Here is a 27076-nt window from a genome sequence, read left to right on the forward strand (position 1 = left end):
CCAATATGTTTTATAAAAGGGAACAGTCCAACACTGAATTTTTTTAAAAATTCAGATCAGTTATAAAATCTGCATTACAAAGACAGTTATTTCTCTGACACTTCTACCTAGGGGATTCAAAGCATAGTCTTTAAACTTAGTAGTTAACAACAACAAAAATGCCATGTCTATCTTATAAAGAAAAATAAGGAAAAATAAGCAAAGTAGACGCCAATAGGTTACGAAGGTCCACAACTCCACACGTGCAAGAAAGAGCAACACCCACGCCAATTGTAGAAGGCATGAAAGTGTTCATTGCTTAAGTCGTATTCGACTTTTTGTGACCCCACGGACTGTAGCCCGCCAGGCTCCTCTGTCCATGGGGTTCTCCAGGCAAGAATACTAGATTGGGTAGCCAGTCCCTTCTCCAGGGAATCTTCCTGACCCAGGGAGTGAACCCAGGTCTCCTGCGCTGCAGGCAGATTCTTTACCTTCTGAGCCACCAGGGAAGCCCCAAAGGCATAAGCTTGGTTACGAAACAGAGAAAGGCGGTATTGGTATTTTGTTACTGGGACATCAAAGCTACTTTGAAATGGGGCCTGGACAATAAGTACAATGGCAATAAGATGCTTAAGCTAAAAAGAGCCTCTGATTTTAGAATCCATGATTCTAAGTATTAATCAATGCTTTGTTAAGTGCAACAGGGGTTACAAAGTGCTAGAAAAAGAAATGCTCCAAAGTACAAAGTTCTGAAGGCTCTGAAATCGTCCTAATATTCAAAACATCTTAAAGATTAACACTCTCTCATCTTCCAGTAACTGTGAAGACCCCCACGTGCTCAAGCCCAGCCCAGCTCTGCGCGCCTGCTGCCACTCTGTGCTCCCGTCCTGCGTCATCTGTCGCAGAGGAAGCAGCAGCAGCTACAGCGCTGGGAAAGCAACATGCAGCTTCTTTTCATAATAAGATTTTAAGCGCCTGGCTGAGACATTCAGAGCAGTCCTCACAGAAATACAGGGAAACATAAAGCAGCTTTCTCAACTCGTTTAAAAACAGGATCTTCTGATTGGCCTGCACACTTCTCCCAGAGAGAGATGGTAACTTGGTCAGAGTTACATGCAGAATTGGTGATTTTTGCCCAGAAATGAAACTCACGTCGCCTCACTCTTAGCCCAGTGCCCTTTCTAATATTCCATCTTGCCTTCCGTTTAGTAATCAAAGCAAACAAGACCTAAATAAGTACGATGAATTGCAACCCTGCAAGGCCAAAAGAAGAGTGTTTGGGAAAAGCTTGCCAACAAGCCAAGCAGGGTGCTTTACACTCAGCGGACTCTTTGTCTGTCACCTGGGCCCTCCAAGCTTGTAACTGCGTTTTCAAGCCACCCCGCTTTGTGAGTGCAGAAACAATTGTGTGTGTGCGCGTTTTTCTTCCCCAAGAAAGGTTAGGTCAAAAGAGAAAATGACCCAGAAGCTTCCTGCACAGATTCTGGTGCAGCAGGATGATGCGGGGCTGCGCCGACTGTGGAATCTTCCCACACTCCTGAGCAGTTAGGAGGAACCAGCAGAGGCATGTTTCACACACTCCCCAAATGCTGACTGGCAACAACAAGCGGCATTCAGAGATCTCAGCCCTGGGACAATAGCTTCTGTCAGTCAGCTACAGTTCTCATGACCGTGCTGCTGCTGTTACTTCAACTTCATACCAAAGAGCATATCGCACCTGTACAAGGACTTGAGAAAGCCACACAAATGAGTTCACACAGCAGTACAGCAATTCTGGCAGGGTACCAATACTGATGATAAAGTATAGTTTAGAAAAAATACAAAGACCTTACACAAGCGTATTACTCTTTAGCGTTTACAAGCAGATTTGACAAAGGACCTGGGGCCCCAGTAATCTGTTCTTGAGACCAACACCAAAAGGATCATGAGTTTCCGTGCGAAGCGAGTTACCTGGTGAGGGGCAAAGAGCAGCATTTTCTCTCTCACCTGAAGCCAAAGGTCGGATCCACTCTTTGCTATTTAGGTCAAGTCTCCAGAGGTCATTGAAGGCAGCATTGCAACTGCTCTGGGTACAGCCTCCAAACACATACATAGACTGATTAGCGTCGTAATAGCACGCACCTAGAAAGAAAACAAGTGATGAACAACCGGTGTCTAATTCTGAAGGTACTCTAACACCTTGACTGTGGTCTGTATCTTCCAAAGCCCAATTATTTCGTGCGTATCATAACTGTTAGCAGGTGCCAACCCTTCTACAACCAGCCTCGTGCCTTCAGGTTCAATACTACGTTAACCTTTAAGGACCAGAGGGAAGCCGTGGAAATGTTATCTCCGAGCACACTAAGCAGGCTGCCCATGCTTTACATAAGACAGCACAATTCTAGCAAGAGCACACGAGAACGTAGATTCAGAGTGTGCAATGAGTGAAAGGAAGTGGAAAGGGAAAAGAGATTCAGAGGTTCAGCCCACTAGGGCGGCACGGCTTTGCTGATCATCCACCCATCGGTAGGTCCACCTCAATTTAGTCCACTGTTTTTAAGATCCCTTCTGAACTCTGGCACCATTACTCAAGCTCAGAAAAAGGGAAATGCTGCTGCTGTAATTACCTCTTGTGATACACAAACGCTCTGGGAATAACCCTCCTTTTTTATTTTTTCTAAACTCAGCCCACTTGATAGGCCTTTAAGGACTCTCCACACTAGGAAAGCCACATCTGAAAACTGGATGAGTTAAGAGGTAATAAAGGCAATGTGTTCAGTCACCTACACCCCACAGTCTCAGCCAGTGGGAGGAGTGAATCCGAAACATCTGACCTCTAACACAGCACAGTAACAGGGCTACAGACTTTTCAGATTAACAAAGAAATTAAAGAAACTGGAGATATTAGGAAATAAAATGCCGTTTAATCGTCAACAGGCTCACATCTGCAGAACACTTAATTACTCTCAGAACTCAAACATGCTACGATGGAATACGAAGGGTAACATGATTTCACACTTTCCACTACTTTCTTTGTTTCTTTTTTATTTTCTGATAGTGCCATGCAGCTTGAGGGATCTCAGTTCCTTGACTAGGGATTAAACCCAGGCCCCTGCGGTAAAAGCATACAGTGCTAACCACAGGGCCACCAGGGAATTTCCCCATTGACTTTCTTTGCCTTGAAAATAACTTGCAATCCATAACTAAATCAGTGTTTACATTAACATCCCAATAAGAAAGGCTATTAAGGAGTGTAATCCTCGGAATTCCCTGGCAGTTCAGTGGTTACAACTTCATGCTTTCACTGCCCACAAACTGTGCAGTGTGGCCCCCCAAAAGGAAAATTCTGTGTAATTCCATTGTTCATGTTTCAGAGTTGTTAAGCACTGCAAATAACAATGGATCAAGTTAGATGACATTCAACAAACAAAAAGTATAATTACTGAAGCCACACTTCAGTCTCCACTAAAGCCATTAAGCTTCGAGTATCTTGGTCTTTTTATACTTTTTTGAACTAGCTGCTCCAAACCAGGGCAATTTTAAACGGACCTGACTGGTGCCCAGCATAAGAGAACATTCTACTCCTCTGGATAATTCGGAACCCCAGAACAGAAATTAGCCATGTCCCTTGTCTTCTGAAACTCTAACTGAGGTCCATCATAACAATGTTTGATAAGACAAATCCATGATTTCATAACTAAAACAGTCAGGAGCTCATTTATGTCCCACTATTAGTCAAAGACCAACTCTTGGCAGCTGCTTCCTTCATGTAGTAAAAGAACACAGTGCCTTTATTTTTCAAAGAGGTAGCAAACATTCTGCTGCATTTGGATTGGAAACCTAGCCAGCAGCTGGCCCCGTGAGATCTTCACCACGTGTATTTTAATCCTATACTAAAATAAGGCAAATGGCATTTTCCTGCTCTCTTTGAGCAAACAAAGGCCTCTGGAAGAGGAAGGCACAGCCCAAACTCTATGCAAAGCTAATGGGACTGAAATGACAAGTTTCACACACTGTATTTTCAACATCCAGCAGGCATTATCAACAAAGCCTGGAGAGGAAGAGAGTCAATTTAGGTAGCTATGTTTAGAACTCAGATATAATGAGAATGAGGGAACAGCCATCAATAATACCCTCAAATATTTTAAGCATCCTACTGAACTGTTTGTCTATTTTTATTTAAGACGCCTACATGGTGGCCTGAGTGGGGGTTGGGGACCCAACAAATTCAATGGGCCTTTTAGAAAAAACTAAGAATTTAAGCAAATACCAGTGCTCAAGTAGATATTTCCTTTTACCAAAGTTCTCCACCCAAACAGAACATTTTCCTTTCAAAACACAGACCACTGGAATGTGCTATACAGAAGTTACTGTTCATTGTACGATATAATTACTCTGCTAAGAAAATATTAATAACATTGAGAATGTGATTATTCCAACTGCTAAATCTCTTCAAATTTTCTGAAACGTGCTCGACCGCTCCATGAACAACTGCTAAAAGTCACACGTCTCAAGTTCAAGTCTAGTAATTCCTATTTGAAGACAAATCAAATATTCACAATTACGCACACAGTAAGCAAAGAGTTTTCAGCGCTCTGAACCCTTTTCTGCTGTGCTACAATTCTCTGAAGTTCAAGGTCTTCCAGTTGTTTCATATTTTCCATGGCTCCTGGTAGTCACTGAATGTTCACTGAACTCCAATTTTTGCACTTTCAGAGGTTAAATTCTCTTGTTTCCTCTCTTGTCTCCAGGGAAAGGTCCTGAGGCATTTATCCCATGCTTAGGTTGTCACGTGTCTAGCATCTACAAGCCAGGACATACTTGATAAGGCCTGTAATTACATAACTATGGAATAAGACAGGTTGGTGATCCAGTCTGGGCCTGCTGGCTATTGCAGGAGCAAGATTAGCATGTGTATGGAATGACCTGACCATACATGCAGCCTGAACACCAAAAGGTTTTTCAAAACATAATGCTGGGTACTCAACAGACCCCTATGTCAATCTGAAAGGGACATTCTACCTTAGTCAAGAGTTGCATGTCTGGCCATACAAACACTCATCAAATAACTAGGGGAACTGGCTTCATTTACGTCCCCTGCATTTTCTGTCTTGATTTTTACATAAGAAAGAAGCTCTATTGCTCATATCTTTGTTACACAATTCCACAGAATTAATAGATGTCAACTATGAACCAGGCTTCAGCAATACGTGAACCGTGAACTTCCTGATGTTCAAGCTGGTTTTAGAAAAGGCAGAGGAACCAGAGATCAAATTGCCAACATCCGCTGGATCATGGAAAAAGCAAGAGAGTTCCAGAAAAACATCTATTTCTGCTTTATTGACTATGCCAAAGCCTTTGACTGTGTGGATCACAATAAACTGTGGAAAATTCTGAAAGAGATGGGAATAGCAGACCACCTGACCTGCCTCTTGAGAAACCTGTATGCAGGTCAGGAAGCAACAGTTAGAACTGGACATGGAACAACAGACTGGTTCCAAATAGGAAAAGGAGTGCATGAAGGCTGTATATTGTCACCCTGCTTATTTAACTTATATGCAGAGTACATCATGAAAAACGCTGGGCTGGAAGAAGCACAAGCTGGAATCAAGATTGCCGGGAGAAATGTCAATAACCTCAGATATGCAGATGACACCACCCTTATGGCAGAAAGTGAAGAGGAACTAAAAAGCCTCTTGATGAAGGTGAAAGTGGAGAGTGAAAAAGTTGGCTTAAAGCTCAACATTCAGAAAACGAAGACCATGGCATCCGGTCCCATCACTTCATGGGAAATAGATGGGGAAACAGTGGAAACAGTGTCAGACTTTATTTTTTTGGACTCCAAAATCACTGCAGATGGTGACTGCAGCCATGAAATTAAAAGACGCCTACTCCTTGGAAGGAAAGTTATGACCAACCTAGACAGCATATTCAAAAGCAGAGACATCATTTTGCCAACAAAGGTCCGTCTAGTCAAGGCTATGGTTTTTCCTGTGGTCATGTATGGATGTGAGAGTTGGACTGTGAAGAAGGCTGAGCGCCGAAGAATTGATGCTTTTGAACTGTGGTGTTGGAGAAGACTCTTGAGAGTCCCTTGGACTGCAAGGAGATCCAACCAGTCCATTCTGAAGGAGATCAGCCCTGGGATTTCTTTGGAAGGAATGATGCTAAAGCTGAAACTCCAGTACTTTGGCCATCTCATGCGAAGAGTTGACTCATTGGAAAAGACTCTGATGCTGGGAGGGATTGGGGGCAAGAGGAGAAGGGGACGACAGAGGATGAGATGACTGGATGGCATCACTGACTCGATGGACGTGAGTATGAGTGAACTCCTGGAGTTGGTGACGGACAGGGAGGCCTGGCGTGCTGCGATTCATGGGGTCGCAAAGAGTCAGACACGACCGAGTGACTGAACTGAACTAGGAACCGGGTGTTGTGAAAGGTGCACAGGTGTCTGAGACACGGGACCAGAGTGTTCTCAAGTAGACAGGAACCTTGTGGAGGAGACACCATCATTATCTTATCATTTGGCAGATTAAAACATATTTCTACAAGTGTTTCCTCAATTAAATTTCCTAGTAACCTGTGGCACAAACAGAATTTGTTATACACATTTTGTGGAAGTGTGGATTAGAGAAGCCAAGGAACTTGCTTCCCAAGTCTAAATTTCTTCTTTGGCATGTGGTCTCTCTTACACAGATAATTATTGTAAAAGGCAGATGGTAATAAACATTAAGAGGAAGGTATGAAGAGTGTATTAAGGCAGTATAAGCAGAGAAAGAGAAGAGCTTAACCTCCACACTGGGGAATTTGAGAATAGTGTGAAAGAAGGTGGCTTTTGGCTTTGTCTCCTAGATGGGTTTGAGAGGTCAGGGCATTTTCTGTCAATTAAGAAAGGGGGAACATATCTAGGGGCTAAAAAGGAATGGGAGGGAAGGGAAATGAAATCAGGGCATCTAAGCAAAGCCACGAAGTAGGGATATCAGACAAACACAGAATCTTGTGTGGGTAGAGCCTGGCTGTGTAAGGATGCAGCAGTGAGTCAGGCTGAAAAGGTAAGCTGGGGCCTTGAAGGCCACAGGAGGGGACACTTCCACATGCAACGCAGAAAGGCTGAGGCTTTTTGGCAGAGGAGTTATACGGCTGGTTTTACGTCTTAGATTTGCAGTGCTTCCCAGCACGGGGCGCCTGTCACTTTGAACAGGTTGGTTCTTTGAGTGCAGGGTCATCCCGTCCACTACAGGACACCCAGCAGCCCTGGTCCTTGCCTGCTAACTGCCTGCGGCACTTTCCAGTCAAGACAATAAGCAATGACCCTGCCTATTTCCAAATGTGCTAGGAGGTGGCACGGTCCCCAGTTTTAGAGATGGCTGCCAACAGTGTCTAGACCAGGTTCAGATGAAGAGAAAAGGTAAGAAGACTGTTTAGAAAAGATTTAGGGGGACTTCCCTCTTGATCCTCGGAGAAGGCAATGGCACCCCACTCCAGTACTCTTGCCTGGAAAATTCCATGGATGGAGGAGCCTGGTGGGCTGCAGTCCATGGGGTCGCTGAGGGTCGGACACGACTGAGAAACTTCACTTCCACTCTTCACTTTCATGAACTGGAGAAGGAAATGGCAACCCACTCCAGTGTTCTTGCCTGGAGAATCCCAGGGACGGGGGAGCCTGGTGGGCTGCCGTCTATGGGGTCCCACAGAGTCGGACACGACTGAAGTGACTTAGCAGCAGCAGCAGCCCTCTCGGTCCTGTGATTAAGACTCCACACTTCTGCAGGAGATACAGGTGTGATCTCTGGCTGGGGAAGTAAGATGCTGCAATGTGGGAGGGAGGGATGTGGGGGAAGAAAGGAGGGAGAAAAGACTTAGGAAAGATGGGATGATTAAGTCCGAAGTGTGAGGAATGGGGGTAAAAGGAAAGATCTGAGACAGAACAGAGTCAGCAGGGTTTGACTTTTGCTGTTGAGGGAGGGAGAGGAACTGAGCGTGAAAACAAGATTTCAAGTTTGTATAATGGAGAGAATGACAATGCCGTTCACTAAATTATGGAGAGAAGAAAATTTGGGGGGAACTACGCAATTTGGTGATGGACAGGGAAGCCTGGCGTGCTGCACTCCATGGATTTGCAAAAAGTAGGACACAACTGAGCAACTGAACTGAACTGAATTCTAGGTTCTGCTCAAAATCCTTCAAGAACTAAGAACTTTCAGGTGTACAAGCTGGGTTTAGAAAAAGCAGATGATCCAGAGATCAAACTGCCTACATTCACTGGACCATGGAGAAAGCAAGGGTATTCCAGAAAAACAACTACTTCTGCTTCACTGACTACACAAGCCTTTGACTTTGTGGATCACAACAAACTTTGGGAAACTCCTAAACACGTGGGCATATACACATCTTACAGATGAGGAAAGTGTCGATCAGAGGAGCCAAGGAACTTGCTTCCCCAAGTCAAAAGTTTTTCTTTAGCATGTAGCCTTTCCTACACAGATAATTATGGTAAAAGGCAGATGGTAATAAACATTAAGAGACAGACTACATGTCTCTTGAGAAACCTCTATGCAAGTCAAGAAGCAACAGTTAGAAATCAGACATGGAACAAATGACTGGTTCACAGTTGGGAAAGGAGTTCAACAAGGCTGTATATTGTCAACCTGCTTATTTAACTTACATGCAGAGTACATCATGTGAAATGCTGGGCTGGATGAATCACAAGCTGGAATCAAGAGTGCCAGGAGAAATATCAACAACCTCAGATATATAGATGATACCACTCAATGGCAGAAAGTAAAGAGAAACTAGTTTCTTGATGATGGTGAAAGTGGAGAGTAAAAAAGCTGGCTTGAAACTCAACATTCAGAAAACTAAGATCATAGCATCTGGTTCCATCACTTTATGGCAAACAGAAGGGGAAAAAGTAGAGGCAGTGACAGACTTTATTTTTCTGGGCTCCAGAATCACTGCAGACGGTGACTGCAGCCATGAAATTAAAAGATGCTTGTTCCTTGAAAGAAAAGCTATGACAAACCTAGACAGTGTACTAAAAAGCAGAGACATCACTTTCCCAACAAAGGTCTGTCTAGTCAAAGCTACGGTTTTTCCAGTAGTCATGTATGGATGTGAGAGTTGGACTATAAAGAAAGCTGAGCACCGAAGAATGATGCTTTTGAACTGTGGTGTTGGAGAAGACTCTTGAGAGTCTCTTGACTGCAAGGAGATTCAACCAGTCCATCCTAAGGAAAATAGTCCTGCATATTCATTGGAAGGACTGATGCTGAAGCTGAATACTCTGGCCACCTGATGCGAAGAACTGACTCATTGGAAAAGACCCTGATGCTGGGAAAGAGTGAAGGCGGGAGGAGAAGGGCGCGACAGAGGACGAGACGGCTGGATGGCATTACTGACTTGATGGACATGAGTTTGAGCAAGTTCTGGGAGATGGTGAAGGACAGGGCGGCCTGGTGTGCTGCATTCCATGGGGTGGCAAAGAGCTGGATACAACTGAGCAATTAAACAACAACAAAGGGCTCCAACACTATTTGTTTCAAAACACCGTCCTCAGGCTTCCGTGGTTGTCCAATATTTAAGGAGCCACCTGGCAGGGCAAGGGACACCGGTTCGACCCCTGGTTCGGGAAGATCCCACGTGCCTTGGAGCTACTAAGCCCGTGCACCACAACCACTCAGCCTGGATTCTGGACCGCTCGAGCCGCTCCCTGCCTGCTGAGCCACGGCGCTCAGAGCCGCTCCCCGCCTGCTGAGTCACGGCGCTCAGAGCCGCTCTGTGCAATGGAGAAGCCTCCGCCAGTGAGAAGCCTGTGCACCAACCACCAGAGTGAGCCTTCGTGCAGCAACAAAGGCCCACCACAGCCAAGAACAAATAAATCCTGTCTCTGCTCCTCATTCCAAGCATCTATAGATAACTGAAGTTTCAACAATAAATACTGGACCTAATATGGATCCTCCCATAATTTCATTAAATATTTTCAGCAAGGATTCGTCTAAATTTTACTGCAAAGTATACGTCTATGAACTCCTGAAAACATTTGAGACTCTTTCAAAACTATTTTTATAATCATAACAAGTAGCAGCAGTTGAAGCAGCAGTCATTGTCTTTCCACTGTGCTGACAGCCGCACACATGGTGCCAAAGCAGTGCTGGGGGAACTGCTACAGCCTCACGGCTCAGGACACGGGAACGACGCCATGACCACACAGTCACAGGCGAAAACTAACAAAAGCCAGTTCTGACCTCACAGATCCCCCAAAGAGTCTCACAGACGCCTCCCTCCCCCAAAGTCCAAGAATCACACTTTTGAGATCTACTGCTTCAGGGGGTTTACAACGGCGTGAGTGAAAACAGCTCCCTGAGAGAAGTGAGAACAGCCAATAGTTCGACTCATTCTTTTGATCTATTTAGATTCAGTTCAAAGACAACGATGAGCCCTCGTTTTTCACTGAACAGCTTTGGATATGAGAGTACGGCGTATGGTCTGGGGTAGTCAACCTCCAAGAGAATGCCAAGGATCCTCACTGCCTGGTATTACACCCTCGGTCAACCCCTGTGTGACCTACAGGATAGAGCAGAAAGGACGGTATTCACTTCAGAGATCAGGCTGGAGAAAACAGCATGGCTGCCAGCTTAGCGTCTCCACTTCTCTCTCTGATCACTCGTTTCGTGGGAAGCCCGCTGCCAAGTCGTGAGCAGCTCTGTGGAGAAGTCCACGCAGTAAGGAGCTGAGTCTTCTCTCAACAGTCACTAAGTGAGCCTGGAGACAGACTCCCCAGGCGCCGGTCGAGCGCTCAGGGGACGGGAGCCCCGGCTGACACACTGGCTGTAACCTCATGAGAGACCCTGACTCAGAACCTGCCAGCTAAGCCACTCCCGGATTCTTGACCCTGAGGAACTCTGTGAGATGACAAATCTTGTTTTAAGTTGGTAACTTTGCGAGTAATTTCTATGTAACACAGATAGCCAATAATTCTCCTTCCCCTCAAATTTCAACATACGGCTTAAAAAAAGAGACACAAATATGAAAGCCGACAGACAAAGACAATGTGAGTTAGGCGCCAGATCAGTGTTCCAGATGCAAGTGCAGATCAGGAAAAATTTTCTGTGGCCCAGAGAGTTGAGAAAAGCTTTCCCCAAAGAGCAAGAACTTGAATTGAGCTTTCAAGAACAAGCAGGCTTCAGCTAAGTGGACGAGAATACTCCAGGGAGGAAGAAATGAGCACAGCAAAGTGACAACTTAAAATGAGGCGAGCTCTTGGGAAAAGTCAGGAGATGAATTAGTAAATGTAGAAATAAGTCAGCTTAAAGAGGGTTTTAACTATGACTAAGTTTAGCTTTATCACTGGACAGACACTCAAGGTTTCTGAACAGGAAAGCAATATAACTAAAGTAGTAATTCCGAGAACTTTCTACAAGGCTTCCCTCTCTTCTCAACTAACTTTTGTAAAACCACTGATATATATACACCTTTACTGGCCTGCAGTGCAACACAGCTCAGTCTCACTTTCATGGATGGATACGAATCACCAATGGGCTTCCCCTGGTGGCTCAGGGTAAAGAAGTCACCTCTGGAATGAAATGATACTGGGAAGTCCCTGGCGGTCCAGTGGTGAGGATTCAGTGCTCTCATTGCTGGGGCCTGGGTTTCATCGCTGGTCAGGGAACTAAGATCCCACAAGGTGTGGGGCATGAGTCAAAGGAAAAAATACATAAAGCAGCATCTATAAAAATCAGCTAAAATGGACAGTTAATTCTAGAATAAGTCGAAAACTCTAAATTATGTCTATTTGTCAGAACATTTTACTTATAATTTTATTACTTAAATTTGTATTTTATAATCAATATCCTTCATGTTCAAAATTTGTGTGTGACCCCAGTCAAATTCCGTGTTTGCCAAACACACACCATGTTAAAATAATGAATTCCTGCTAAACTCTGGCTGCTCCCTAAGCAGGATCACAGAAACACGCTCATGAACACCTTCCCTTCGTCCTCTCTCACCCGATGTCAAGTGTTTAAAGGCATAAGCATGACACCTTGACCTCTTTGGAGCACAGATACTGAAAAATCCCACGGAAAAGCAGAGCCTAAGATTATACCACTGTGCCTGCAGCACGTCTAGGCTCACGTTCTTCCCTAATTCTGGCTGTAAGATTAATATGAATCCTCATTTATATTATCTTCATTAGAAACGTCAAACAAAATACAAGCCTCAAAAATAGTTTTTGCGAACATGACCGCTGGCAAGATGGGACCTGCTTTCACGATAATACTTACTGTGTGAGAACCGCTGGGTGATGGGGGTCCCGGGATAAGGGTAAGTCCGACTCTCCCACTGGATGTTTCCTTCCTGAACAGCCTTTATGAAACCATGGTAACACTGGTGGGCGACACCTAAAGACAAAAATAACCAGTGCCTCAGCCTGGACTCTTCACTTGTAAATCAAATTATTAAAATTTAATCTACTGTCTTATCACTTTTTTAAGATGTAAGTTTCTTTGAGGAACTCCAAATTTCTTTGATTTTTTTTTCATTCAAAGACAGAAAACAAAGTCACGTAAGTCCAAAACCGGAAGACGTGATCTTCAGATTTCACCAAGGCTGAGTGCCTCCCGCAAGGCGACAAAATCAGCTCGCACCGCACCTCTGCTCCACTTAGCCATATCATAAGGAGACATAGCAGAATAACTGGTGCTTTTTATTCCAAAACAGAGACTTGGGAGATAATTTAGTTTTGTGAGAAAAAATATGGTAAAAAAAAATCTCTGGAATGTAACAGCTGTTCAGTAAATACCTATGGTTAGACCAAGGATTCTCCGTATTAAACAAGGAGATAATAATTAGCTGACAGTGGATTGTGAAACGATGAATTTATAACTAAGGAAAGCTGTTTAAAAAAAAAAATCAAGAGTTTCTGCTGTAACGCTGGATACATGTCATTATACACATGTCCAAACTCACAGAATGTACCCCTAAAGTAAACCGCAGACTTTGAGTGACAATGGTATATCAATGTCGTCAATGCAGGATCATCAACTGTAAAATGTACCACCCTGGTGAGGATGCTGAAAGTGGGAGAGGCTGTGCATGTCTGGGGGCAGAGGGTATATGGGAAATCTATGACCTGCGCAATTTTGCTGTGAACCTAAAACCACTTAAAAAAAAATAAAGTCTATTTTTTTTAAAGTGAGAGCTTCATACTTCTGGAACAATCTGTTTTTCCAATACATGAAATTACTATCTTATTTCAAAGAGAAGCATTTTGAATGAAGTGTACAATCAATTATTTACATTTTGAAAGAATATCACTCTTGAATTTATGCCACCTTGTGGATCCTTAAGTAGGATCACAGAACATGTTTTCCAGTGATGATCCTTCTCCCTTGGTTGAACTCACAGATAAGAACTGGAATATTAAAAAAACATGGCCATTTTTAATGTGTGACCATACTGCCAACTATACACTGGTGAAGTAATACACATTTTCAAACCCTGGATTGAGATAAGGCAGTGATGCATAAAAGACAGATACGTAATGATTGAGGGGAGAAAACACTGTCCTGGCAGTGACTGCCCCCAGATCTAGGGCTGTGAACACTAGGGTAAGAGGGTAAGGTCCTTTTCTCTTAAAAAAAGAAAAAAAGATCGAAATGATAAGAATGCCAAGAATAAATAAATATCTTTGATCAGATCACCACCCCTCAGGTATGATTCTTCCTCCTCTATTTTAGAGGTAAAACCATCCACCTCCATAGTGCAGGGAGCCAATCTCTCCTGCAGAGTCCATTAATTCTGCAAACAGAAGCAAGTGTGCATACCAATGTTACCAGTTGTGAGCAAATGCACGCAGGGCCCGCGGGCAGTTTCAACACAGCTGGTCCTCATTAGCCATCGAGGTTGCAGTCTGGACAACTGATACAGACCCTACTCCTCAGAGAACCTCTCTGGTTCTAGGAAAGATTTTAAGACTGATTCTGATCTAAACCTTTTCCCTCTCTCCTATCTCTGGCTGCCTTGCTCACACCAGCAAAGAAAAAGTCAATACAACCCTTGCTTTGATCAAAGATCATTCAACTGGCTTGGTCATCTTCATTCAAAAAAAAAAAAGGCCCTTTCCACCTAAAACAAAATAACTGTTATTAATTCAAAATACAGGGGACTGCCTTGACGGTCCAGTGGTTAAGACCACTCTCCAGTGCAGGGGTGCAGGTCTGATCCCTGGTCAGGGAGTGAAGACCCCACATGCCTCACGGCCAAAAAACAAAAACAGAAGCAATATTGTAACAGATTCAATAAAGACTTTAAAAATGGTCCACACAAAAAAATATTTGGAAAAATATAGTATAATTAGTAACCTCAACATTTAGAGCTGAAATCTTGATTAGAAAATGGAGGGGAAAAAAGGAGAAATTCATTTTAAAAAGTAAAATACATATATAGGACCTGGGCTGTTTAGAGATAAAGTCAAGCATCAAATGCTTTCATAACTCCACATCTGCCACAGACAGCTAACTTGAAGCTATTCACAGTTTGCCAGGATGACTGTAACGCAGTTACAATAGTCCTGACAATGGTGAGAGTTATATGAAGGTCAGCTCTTACCATCAATCCATATTCATCCCTACTCTACCTATTCCAGAATAATACAATTTACTGGATCAACTCCAAGAATATGAAGAATCCTCATTTTAAAACTGCAAATTGGATTCAAACCTACAGTATTCAAGTTGTTCATAACGCTAGGCAGGATAGAGAGAAAGAAAAATGTACAGAGCGAACTGTCTAATGCTAAGTTTCAGAACCACAATAAACGGAAAGGAGAAAAGAGAGAAGGAAACTGAGAGATTAGAAATCATTCAAAGAAATCTTAAATACGTGAATAAACCTTTGCACTTTCCACAGTACCTTTAATCAGTCGATACCACTGCTTGCAGACGAGGGCTGCAGTTTTGTGCTCCTGGTACGGGGAGAGGAAGGACAGGATATACTCCAAAACCTCTTCTGGCAGCTCAGACATGGACCTGTTATGTTGCATCTCCACAACCTCCAGCGCCGCGCGGGGCTCCTCGTCTTGCTCCATTGTCCCTTCCAGCACGGTCTCCTCTTGGTCCACAGCCATGAAACTGTCATCTTCGCTGTCTGAGGAGCTGGCCATGACATCCCACTTGACACCTGCAGCAGGAGAGAAGCACACACCAGGGCACACTTTCTCAAGTTCTGAACTAGCTCAGGCGCTTGCAGCCCAGCTGGTCACGATTTCGTTCAGATGCTCAGAATGAAACCTGTTCTTTAGCACTTCCCCACACTAGCTGCGAGCTACCTTAATTTGTCAGGCACAGCTCAAATACCAAGCCCATCCCAAATATCTAATAATCTCTAGAGGTTTCTGATAGCGTTTTTTTCCCTCTTCACTGAAAACCTAGAGTGTCAGCCAAGTTCTGGTAAAACCACAAAACCAAAAGACTTGTTCTCAACAACTCCTCTAACTCAAGGTATATGATCGGCAATAGCAAAGGGAACAGCAACTAGCTTCCCTTAGCCAGTAATATGATTCAGGACCTCAAACTTAAAAGAAAAAACGGTGCATTCTAGAAGAGTGAAAAGGACACTCTGAGGATACGGGAATAAGAGATGACACAAGGCAGTTCACGTAAGAGGATGTTAAGTGTTCTAATACAAGCTTAACGAGCTGTACTAGCAGATACAAGGCAATACTTAAAATAGGAAACATCGAAACAGATCCGAGGAGCTAAAAATGGAAAACAATATAAATACCCATCAACAAGAGAAAAGATAGACTGTGCTACATTCCAACAACAGAACACTATACAGGAAGGAACCACAGATACTCACGGGGTAAATCTTAACGCTGAGCAAGACAGAATAGTACACACTACACGTCCATGCTTACAGCAGATTGAACACTAGGCAAAAACAGTTTATGTACATCTTAAAAACTGGGAAGAATGATCACAGTAAGAAAAACATGAGTCAAAACTCATGAAATTGCTCCTAACATAATGCATCTGCCACATTACCCATGATACCGCACTGCGTCCTGACCAAGTGGCTGCTGATGCACCGACGGTAACGCACAGCCGGGGGCCGCTGAGCAGCAGGGGCGCGGCCTCGACGCTCATGGTCGGGAGAGGGCACGGTGGCAGAGCAAGGGCAGCAGCAATCCCCGCCATTCCTCGGAAGCAGGCAGGAACTGTGACGGGTTTACTATAAACTGTGTTAAATAAAAGATCCTGGACGGCCACCTCTGCTCTACTGTGAGCGAACTCTGTTCCATGTGCGTAACTTGCTAGAGGAAGGCCTTTCCACTTCCAGCCCTAACTCTTAGGCTAAAGAGTACAGTTACGTACCAAAATGACTATACTACCCAAGGCAATCTACACATTCGATGCAATCCCTATCATGTCACCCATGACATTTTTCACAAAACTAGAAAAAAATTCTTTAATTCTGTATAGAGACATAAAAGATCCTAAAAGACATAAAAGAACAGCCAAAGCAATCTTGAGAAAGAAAAACGGAGCTGGACCAATCAGGCTCCCTGACCACTCTCCATGCTACAAAGCTGCAGCAATCAGAGCGGTATGGCACTGGCCCCAGACCAGAAATGCAGACCGATGGAGCAGGGCAGGAGGCTCAGGCACCTCTGGTCAACTATCTGTGACAGAGTGGTGCTGGGAAGACTGGACAGCCATATGTAAAAACACGAAATCAGAAAACTCCTTAACACCATACAGAAAAGTAGACTCAAAATGGATCAAAGATAAATGCAGGACCAGAAGGAAAACACAGTCAGAACACTTTTGACATGAATCACAGCAATGTATTTTTCAAGCCATCTCCCAGAGTAATGGAAATAAAAACAAAAGTAAACAAGTGGGATCTAATTAAATTCAGTAACTTTTGCACAGCAAAGGAAATCATAAACAAAATGAAAAGAAAACCTGGAGAACAGAAGAAAATATTTGCAAATGATGTGACCAACGAAGGGTTTAGTTCAGTTCAGTCGCTCAGTCACATCCAACTTTGCGACCCCAGAGACCGCAGCACGCCAGGCTTCCCTGTCCATCACCAACTCCCAGAGTTCACTCAGACTCACGTCCATCGAGTCAGTGATGCCATCCAGACATCTCATCCTCTGTCATCCCCTTCTTCTCCCTCATTCAATCTTTCCCAGCATCAGGGTCTTTTCAAATGAGTCAGTTCTTCGCATTAGGTGGACAAAGTATTGGAGTTTCAGCTTCAGCATCATTCCCTCCAAAGAAATCTCAGGGCTGATCTCCTTCAGAATGGACTGGTTGGATCTCCTTGCAGCCCAAGGGACTCTCAAGAGTCTTCTCCAACACCACAGTTCAAAAGCATCAATTCTTCAGCGCTCAGCTTTCTTCACAGTCCAACTCTCATATCCATACATGACCACAGGAAAAACCATAGCCTTGACTAGATGGACCTTTGTTGGCAAAGTAATGTCTCTGCTTTTCAATATGCTATCTAGGTTGGTCATAACTTTCCTTCCAAGGAGTAGGCGTCTTTTAATTTCATGGGTGCAGTCACCATCTGCAGTGATCTTGGAGCCTAAAAAAATAAAGTCTGACACTGTTTCCACTGTTTCCCCATCTATTTCCCATGAAGTGATGGGACCAGATGCCACGATCTTCGTTTTCTGAATGTTGAGCTTTAAGCCAACTTTTTCGCTCTCCTCTTTCACTTTCATCAAGAGGCTTTTTAGTTCCTCTTCACTTTCTGCCATAAGGGTGGTGTCATCTGCATATCTGAGGTTATTGATATTTCTCCCAGCAATCTTGATTCCAGCTTGTGCTTCTTCCAGTCCAGCGTTTCTCATGATGTACTCTGCATAGAAGTTCAATAAGCAGGGTGACAACATACAGCCTTGATGTACTCCTTTTCCTATTTGGAACCAGACTCTTGTTCCATGTCCAGTTCTAACTGTTGCTTCCTGACCTTCATACAGTTTTCTCAGGAGGCAGGTCAGGTGGTCTGCTATTCCCATCTCTTTCAGAATTTTCCACAGTTTATTGTGATCCACACAAAGGCTTTGGCATAGTCAATAAAGCAGAAATAGATGTTTACAATTAGCAAGCCTAAATAAAGGGACTCACATTTTTGTTTAACCCCCAGTTTTAAGCATTCAACCTGAATGAATTCAATTTTCTCAACTGAATTTTCAATTCAATTGAAATTTCTCATCATTCAACCATTCCACTGTCCATGAAAGGATCAAACCCGACACCCCTGAGGCCATGCTTGCTAACTTGGTCTTCAGCACAGGTGCTGAGGAGAACACACAGGCGTGGGCTCTGATGCAAGTGCTCTGCGATCACACGCCCAACACCAGTCTGCAGTCTTGCACGTCCACTACTAACTAGGTGCTGAAACCGCTACTCACACTCCCAGAGGAAGCAGAGACATTCTGAAACAATGCTTCATTTTTCCATGCCAAAAGAAGCCCTACAAAACATTTCACATGGAACTGTATTAACTCATTGAATATGGTTTTCATGAAAGTCTTTAAAAGAAATCTTCCTCGCCCTTCACATTTGTGTTAGGCCTTCTACGGTTTTTCGAGTAGTCATGTATGGATGTGAGAGTTGGACCATAAAGAAGGCTGAGTGCCAAAGAATTGATGCTTTTGAACAGTGGTGTTGGAGAAGACTCTTGAGAGTGCCCTGGACTGCAAGGAGATCCAACCAGTTAATCCTAAAGGAAATCAACCCTGAATACTCATTGGAAGGACTGGCGCTGAAGCTGAAGCTCTAGCTCTAATACTTTGGCCACCTGATGGGAAGAGCTGACTCATTGGAAAAGTGACCAAGTCTTTGGGAGAAACCACAAACTGAAGCTAACTTACTAAAATCTGAGCTCCTGGAGAGCAGAGATCACCGCCTGGGAATCTTGTCTTCCAAGCACTAGACATTCAAATAAGGGCAAAGCTTATTGACATTTCTACTCACAACATGCTTTGCATTATTTTATAATAGAAATTACATCAATAATATCAACACATTCAGGAACAACAGCAGATCCTACCCTTATTATGTGTCACTAGATGCTGTCAAGATAGCTTATTGGTCAGAGAGAATATACCCCTCTGATTCCATGAATTTTGCCCTTTAAAAAGAAAAGACATCACTTTGTCAACAAAGGTCCATAGAGTCAAAGCTACAGTTTTTCCAGTGGTCATGTATGGATGTGAGAGTTGGACCATAAAGAAGGCCGAGTGCCAAAGAATTGATGCTTTTGAACAGTGGTGTTCGAGAAGACTCTTGAGAGTCCCCTGGACTGCAAGGAGATCAAACCAGTCAATCCTAAAGGAAATCAACCCTGAATACTCACTGGAAGGACTGATGCTGAAGCTGAAGCTCCAATACTTTGGCCACCTGATGCGAAGAGCTGACTCATTGGAAAAGACCCTGATGCTGGGAAAGATTGAAGGCAGGAGGAGAAGGGGACAACAGAGGATGAGATGGTTGGATGGCATCACTGATTCAACGGACATAAGTTTGAGCAAACTCAGGGAGTTGGTGATGGACAGGGAGGCCTGGCATGCTGCGGTTCACGGGGTCACAAAGAGTCGGACACAACTGAGTGCCTGAACTGCACTGAAGTCTTTGAGACTGAGAGATGTGGTTACTGTTTCTAGCTATAATGCTGTGTGACCCAAGGTAAGTCACACAGAGTTAAGACAGGAAAAATCTATCTTTAAGAAATCAAAGTTTCAAACCCACCTACTTCATAAAGATTCTGTAAAGACAGCAGATAGCAACAAACTAATCTGAACTTATTGGAGGAAACAGATTAACTTGTGAAGAGTTAAAATCGATTCAAAGAAATTAAAGATGGGAATGAGATTACTTTGTTATTATGTAACAATCACTGCCCAGAACAATATGTGACCAATTGTACTTTTGGTTTCTACAGAACTAGACATGTGACAATCCTCTTGGAGTTAACACACTTTCTTTTCTTAAGAAAATCAGAATATACTTCACTTATCTAAAAGGAAGCTGAACATTTAAAATGTAATCAAGTTTATTCTTTACCATGCCAAAAGGTGAAAAAAGTGCAATTAAGGAAGAGACTTAATGATGATGGTAAAGTAAAGCACTGAGACTTTAAGCACGGAGGCATTCCGGATTGAACGGAAAACACCCAGAGTCATCTGTCAGCATGAGGGCCTCTCCAGCTGCAAGGACAAAGAAGCAACCCTACACAGGTATTACCATGAAACTCGTGAAGTTACCCACCCAGTCACACTAATGTTAGCTAAGGATTAAATACTATTCTTGGAAACATAAAATACTGCTGAATGAAAATTTACAGACCACAATATGATCCAATCTAAGATGATACTGTCTTCCTATTTTCCACCATCATTATCATCATTGTACTAGATCAAATGAAAAAGTTACAAAAGAAAAACTGGCAAAATATAAATTTTACCTTACTTCACGCACTCAGTAAATACCAATGGAACATTTGCTGTACGTGAAAATAACTGTACTTAGATCCCAGTTCAGTTCAGTCGCTCAGTTGTATCCGATTCTCTGCGACTCCATGGACCGCAGCACACCAGGCTTCCCTGTCCATCACCAACTCGCGGAGCTTACTCAAACTCAAGTCCATTGAGTTGGTGATGCCATCCAACCTTCTCATCCTCTGTCATCCCCTTCTCCTCCTGCCCCCGATCTTTCCCAGCATCAGGGTCTTTTCCGGTGAATCAGCTCTTCGCATCAGGTGGCCAAAGTATTGGAGTCTCAGCTTCAACATCAGTCCTTTCAATGAACACCCAGGACTGATCTCCTTTAGGATGGACTGGTTGGATCTCCTTGCAGTCCAAGGGACTCTCAAGAGTCTTCTCCAACACCACAGTTCAAAAGCATCGATTCTTCAGTGCTCAGCTTTCTTTACAGTCCAACTCTCATCAATACATGACTACTGAAAAAACCATAGCTTTGGGAGTCACAAAAAACCATGGGAGTCACAAAAAGAATATATGCCACTAATTCCTCTCAAAGAGATTTGGTAAGAGCCAAAGACAAATAAAGAATACCAACACAAGATAGACTGTGATACCAAACAAGAAGTTCTAGCAGTTCAGGGAAGGAAGAGATGCCTTCCAACTAGTTTGAGAAGGAAGTTACACAGAAGGAAGCCTTTGGGCTTTGAAGAATAGGGTTAGAGTTAAGAGCCATCCCAAGGAATGAAATGGGGGAAGGTGGAAAGATGAAAAATTTTCAAGTTACTGTCTCCTGTACCAATGTTCTTTGTCACTTACAGAATTACTTTTAGGACAAAAGGGCAAAAGTTATTTTTTACGTGATGGGCATTTTATCACAAGTACAAACTACTTAATATCTTTATGTACATTAACAGAAGTTCATAATCTACAGACTCCTTAACTCCTGACAGTTGATATTTTGACCAAAAAAAAATCTAGAAATAGAGAAATTTGGCATAACTACGGTTGCTATTAGCAAACTGTAAGCTATTTTGACAAGTAAATTCAGAGAGCTATTTCTAGAAAGCATTCCAAGTTTAATAACAGATATCAGCTACAGTGAGGTTCTTTTTCAATGGTTAATTCATCTCTCTGTGTTATCTAAGAGTCCTTTTAATGAAAAAGAAAAATGAAGTGTTTCCCCCAAGTACCCATCAGGATACTTTCTCATCACTCTTTGCAATGGCTGCTGTTAAATGAAAGCGGTTCACGACTATCAGAGAGCAGAAATGCACCAGTTCTCAGGGCCACACCCTGTATTCATATGCAGCCAGCAGATTTCACTGCGTATAAATGGCTAAGGAAAACGTACCGGTTTCAATCAATGAAGATATTCTAGGTTCTGAAAATTCCATATATTCTAGGTTCAGCAAAATGTTTCATGTGGTATAAACTGAAAAAGTGTAACAGAACTTTAATACCCAAATTTGTATTTTGTGAGAGCTTGAATTTTTAGATTTTAAGTAATAACATACCAAGGACAGAACAATTCTAACTGTATAATTTAACTATTACACTGATGTGAGACAAAAGGCTTTCATTGGAAGTCCAGTATGAATCAGAGGAGAGTTAGAGAGTAGGTGCATTAAAAGGTGCAGTTTTCTAGGCTTAGAAATTATTTTTCTCTCGAAAATAATTTTTTATGGAAGACAATGCAGAAGAGGCAGATAGCCTCCCTGTAACAGCAGTGAACTGCATTAGCCCAGAGTGGACCACACCAGGCTGCAGTGAAGCTCAGGGCATGGCCACTCCCACCCCCCCCCCCCCCCCCCCCCTCCCCCCCCCCCTTCACACTGGCGGTTACTGCACTGCTGCCCGCCTCCTCCTCCCTAGGGCACAACAGCAAATAATTCATTTCTTGTATCCATATACACACTCAGCAAAAGGCTGCTGAATGAATAAGCAGACACAGTCTCGGGAATTCATTTCAAAGTCAACAACAAAACCTAAACGTTCACTTCTAGATATTGTGACAAAGAACAGAAACTTCCTATCAAAAACTTAAATAAGACTAATAAAATTAGAGATTTCAGATAGCTAAAAGACACTAGAGAGTAAAAGTGGGGCATAAGGACTCCCCTGGTGGCCCAGTGGTTAAGACTGCACTTTCACTGCAGAAGACACGGGTTCCATCCCTGGCTGGGGAACTAAAATCTTACAAGTTGCTGGGTGCTGCCAAAAAATTTAAAAAAAAAATAAAAGATAAAATGTACAGTTCCTAAAAAACATGATTACTATATTTAAAATGTTCTGATTTTTTCTGCCGTTATGCACCCTCACTCTGACAACGACGGAGGAGCAGGGAAAATCAGCTGCATGCCAAGGCTCTCTTAGCCTTTGGGGAAAGGTTCTATTGCAGTGGTTCTCAGACCTCTGAATTTCACAGATCAGCAAGTTTTTTTGGACTCATATAGGGTCAACAAATTTTTATTTTCCTGAATAAGGCAAAAAAAAAAAAAAAACTCCAAAAAGCAAAAACAAAAAAACTACATACACACACACAAGTCCTACCATCTAATTGTCACAGTTTCATAGAAAGGTGTTTAAAATTCAAGCTGGAAAATCATAACCTCTGAATAACGGGTTTTACTTCCAAGAAAGGAAACCTGGATTTCCCTGGTGGTACAGTGGTTAAAAACCCACCTGCCAATGCAGGGGACACAGGTTCAATCCCTACTCTGGGAAGACTCCACCTGCCATAGCAACTAAGCTCACACAGCACAGGAGCCCACGTACTGCACCTACCGACGCGCACGCGCCCCAGAGCCCGTGACCCACAGGGTCCTCTAGATAGGAGAGCCGCCCGCGCGCCACCGCCAGAGAAAGCCTGTGCGCAGCAACGCAGCCCCGGCGCAGTCAGAGAAGAGAGGCCTCACAAACACACGCACGCAGAGACCCTCAGGGCAACATGAACCTGGACCGGTATTCTTGGGACTACGATTTCACTACCATGCCATGATATGAACATTTCATTTTACTACTTATTTGATTTGTGAAAACACTCCACAATTTAAACAAGTTATATAGTCTGAATTTATTAAAAGGCTAATTTAAATTAAAACTCCCAGTATGCTGGGAAACCACTTCCTAATGCTAGAAACAGAGACAAGGATGGCTACTGGCAAGAATGCATGAAAGATGAATGTAACCTGATTTCTTTTAGAAATAGCTTAGCTGATCTTTTGCTTCACTGGCTGGTAAATTCACAGCACTTTTTGCTCCTGTGTCCCCACTAAATTCTTAGGGCCTATGTTTTAATAAGACTCAACTGTGGCACTTTTCTTCTTTAAACGGCAATGAAACGTATCGATTCTTATTACTGTTATTTAGGGGTGTTGCAGGGAAACTTACAATTTCAAACTTTCCACAGAAGCTAAAGCTTAAAACATAAGATGCTATTTTATGCTACATTAAAAAAAAAAAAAAGAACAAGTCCAAACCTCATTCCAAAATGATTTAAGTTGGAAAACTCTTCAGGATCCAGAGGAAAGTCTATGAAATAATAAGGAAAACAAAAGTCTCCCCCAAGTAAGGATGGTTAGAGCAATCACCACTTCATGGCTTCAGTTTTAAGAAGGGGTAACATCTTTCTAGTTCACTCATCCACTACAGAGCTATTTCATTGGAAGGAACACATTTTTAAAGTTTTATTATTATCATTTTTGGCCGTGCCATACAGCTTACAAGATCTTAGTCCCCTGACCAAGGATACAACCCCTGGCCCCTGCAGTGGAAGCGCCGAGTCCTAACCACTGGACCACTAGGAAATTTCCAGAAGGGATAATTTTTTAAAAATCAGAAGAACTGAATGATATCTGTATACTCATGTTCAGAGCAGCACTGTTCAAAACAGCAAGAAGGTGGAAACAACACAAATGCCTATCAGTGGATCATGGACAAATAAAATGCAGCAGATACACAATGACAGAATATGACTGACCTTAAACAGGAAGGGAATTCTGACACATGCTGCAAGGAGAAGCCAGAAGACACTATGCTAAGTGAAAGAAGCCAAACACACGGTTCTGACTCCACGCAGCACCCAGAGCACTCGGGTCATACAGCTGGAGAGAGCGGCAGCTGCCAGGAGAGACAGAGGCAGGGGAGACAGGGAGCTACTGTTCACCACGTATGGCGTTTCAGAGGAAGACAGGAACATGCTGGGATGAATAACACAACAGTGCTAATGTACTCAGTGTCATTATTAAAAAGTATTAAAACAGTAAACTTTGTTACATAAATTTACAATTTAAAAAACTGCATAGAACACAGATGCACAATTTTTTTAAAAATTAATCACTGTGTGCCCACATCTAAGTCAGAAAACAGAGCATCAGCAGGACCTTTGAAGCCTCTGACGCCCTGCTCAACCTTTTGTCGTTGTTGTTCAGTTGCTCAGTCGTGTCCGACTCTTTGTGACCCCATGGACTGCAGCACGCCAGGCTTCTCTGTCCTTCACCATCTCCCAGCGCTCACTCAAACCCATGTCCATTGAGTCGGCGATGCCATCCAACCATCTTATCCTCTGTCATCCCCTTCTCCTCCTGCCCCCAATCCCTGCCAGCATTAGGGTCTTTTCCAATGAGTCAGCTCTTCACATCAGGTGGCCAAAGTATTGGAGTTTCAGCTTCAGCCATCAGTCCTTCCGATGAATATTCAGGGCTGATCTCCTTCAGAATGGACTGGTTGGATCTCCTTGCAGTCCAAGGGACTCTCAAGAGTCTTCTCCAACACCACAGTTCAAAAGCATCAATTCTTTGGCACTGAGTCTTCTTTATGGTCCAACTCCCACATCCATACATGACTACTAGAAAAACCATAGCTTTGACTAGACGGACCTCTGTTGGCAAAGTAATGTTTTTGCTTTTTAATATGCTGTCTAGGTTTGTCGTAGCTTCTCTTCCAAGAAGCAAGCGTCTTTTAACTTCATGGCTGCATCACCATCTGCAGTGATTCTGGAGCCCAAGAAAACAGTCTGTCGCTGCCTCCCTTGTTTCCCCATCTATCTACCACAAAGTGATGGGACTGGACGTCGTGGTCTTAGTTTTCCGAATGCTGAGTTTGAAGCCAGCTTTTTCACTCTTCTCTTTACCTTTGCCTCCTCTCAACCTTCAGCCCGACTTACCCAGAAGTGCCACTTCCCTGGCAGCTCAGATGGTAAAGAATCTACCTGCAATGCGGGAGACAGGGTCCTGATCCCTGGGTCAGGAAGATCCCCTGGAGAAGGAAATGGCAGCCCACTCCAGTACTCCTGCCTGGAGAATCCCATGGACAGAGGATTCTGGCGGGCAGCCTACAGGGTTGCAAAGAGTCAGACACGGCTGAGTGACTGACATTTTCACTTTCAACCAGAAGTAGTCACTATGCTATTATATTTATCAATCTCCTACTTTTCTTTACAGTTTCACCCCATAAGGATGTCACATAAAAACATACATTGCTTAGGTGTTGGACACAGCTGCAATTCATGGTGTGTAAAATCCTGTTGTATGAATCAGCCATAATTTATCTTTGTTGAATGAAATCAGTTACTTCTTATGAAATAACAAGCATTTATAGCTCCTCTAGAATAGTGGCTTTCAAATTTTCTTGACAGCAACCACAATAAGAACATATATTTTACCTCACAGTCCACCCACATATATACAAATACTAACTAGGAAAAGGTTTCACAAAATAATACCCTGAAAGTACACTGACATTTTCTATTGTATTTATCATTTAAGAAAATTGTTGGTCAAATGCCACTAAACTGTCTTCATTCTAATGGGCTACAAGCCCAGGTTGAAAAACAATTCTCTAGAGTACATATTCGGGTGTGAAATTGCTGGGTGTGGGTTACACATATTTACTAGATAATGTCAAACTGTCTTTTAAAGTAAGTGTTCCAATTTACACTCCCACCTGCAGTGTACACAGCCGTTAATTTTAATTTGATTTTAAAATCATAAAATGGGCTTTAAAAGCGTATTAGGGGCTTCCCAGGTGGTCAAGTGGTTAAGAATCTGCCTGCCAATGCAGCAGGTGTGGGTTCGATCCCTGGTCCGACAAGATCCCACAGGCCTCAGAGCAAGTAAGCCTGTGCCCCGCAACTCCTGAGGCAGGACGCCCGGGATCCGTGCTCGGCGACCAGAGAAGCCACTGCAGCGAGGAGACCTCGCATGGCAAGTAGGGGCAGCCCCGCCTGCCCCAACTAAAGAAAGCTTGTGGGCAGCAAGAAAGCCCCAGCGCAGCCAAAAATAAAATCATAAAAATAAACAGCGGCAACCTCGGCTTCATTTAAAAAAAAAATCAAGTATGCTTCTGGCCTTCTATTCATTTTGTACAATATCTTGATTATCTGAGAGTTGTATAAATATTTGTTGAGTTAGGTGGCCACCAAGACCTAAGCCAACATTAGATAAATAATACAGATAGTTACTACTTTTCACCACTTCACAAGTTACAACTCTCCTCATTAATAACTTACCTCATTAAAACTCATATTTCACGTCTTATTTCTAGGACTTCCAATAAAGTCCAGACAAAGGCAAGAGCACAAAAGCCAATCAAGATACAGCATGCCCAGCCAGA

General features: G+C 43.2%; 1 protein-coding gene across 2 annotated transcripts in view; it reads right to left on the minus strand.

The window, feature by feature from the left end:
• The window catches only part of FBXO42 (F-box protein 42), a 108194-nt gene that overhangs the window by 37195 nt on the left and 43923 nt on the right, over positions 1-27076 (minus strand). For both annotated transcript variants that reach the window (XM_070381837.1, XM_005906010.2), the window contains exons 2-4: positions 14872-15138; positions 12243-12359; positions 1966-2100 (exon numbers count right to left, since the gene is read on the minus strand). In XM_070381837.1, coding sequence (XP_070237938.1) covers positions 1966-2100; positions 12243-12359; positions 14872-15121 — 502 coding nt within the window. In that variant the 5' untranslated portion in view covers positions 15122-15138. The remainder of the gene's footprint in view (positions 1-1965; positions 2101-12242; positions 12360-14871; positions 15139-27076) is intronic.

The sequence above is a fragment of the Bos mutus genome, chromosome 2 (genome assembly GCF_027580195.1).
Source record: "Bos mutus isolate GX-2022 chromosome 2, NWIPB_WYAK_1.1, whole genome shotgun sequence".
NCBI classification, from domain to species: Eukaryota; Metazoa; Chordata; class Mammalia; order Artiodactyla; family Bovidae; genus Bos; species Bos mutus.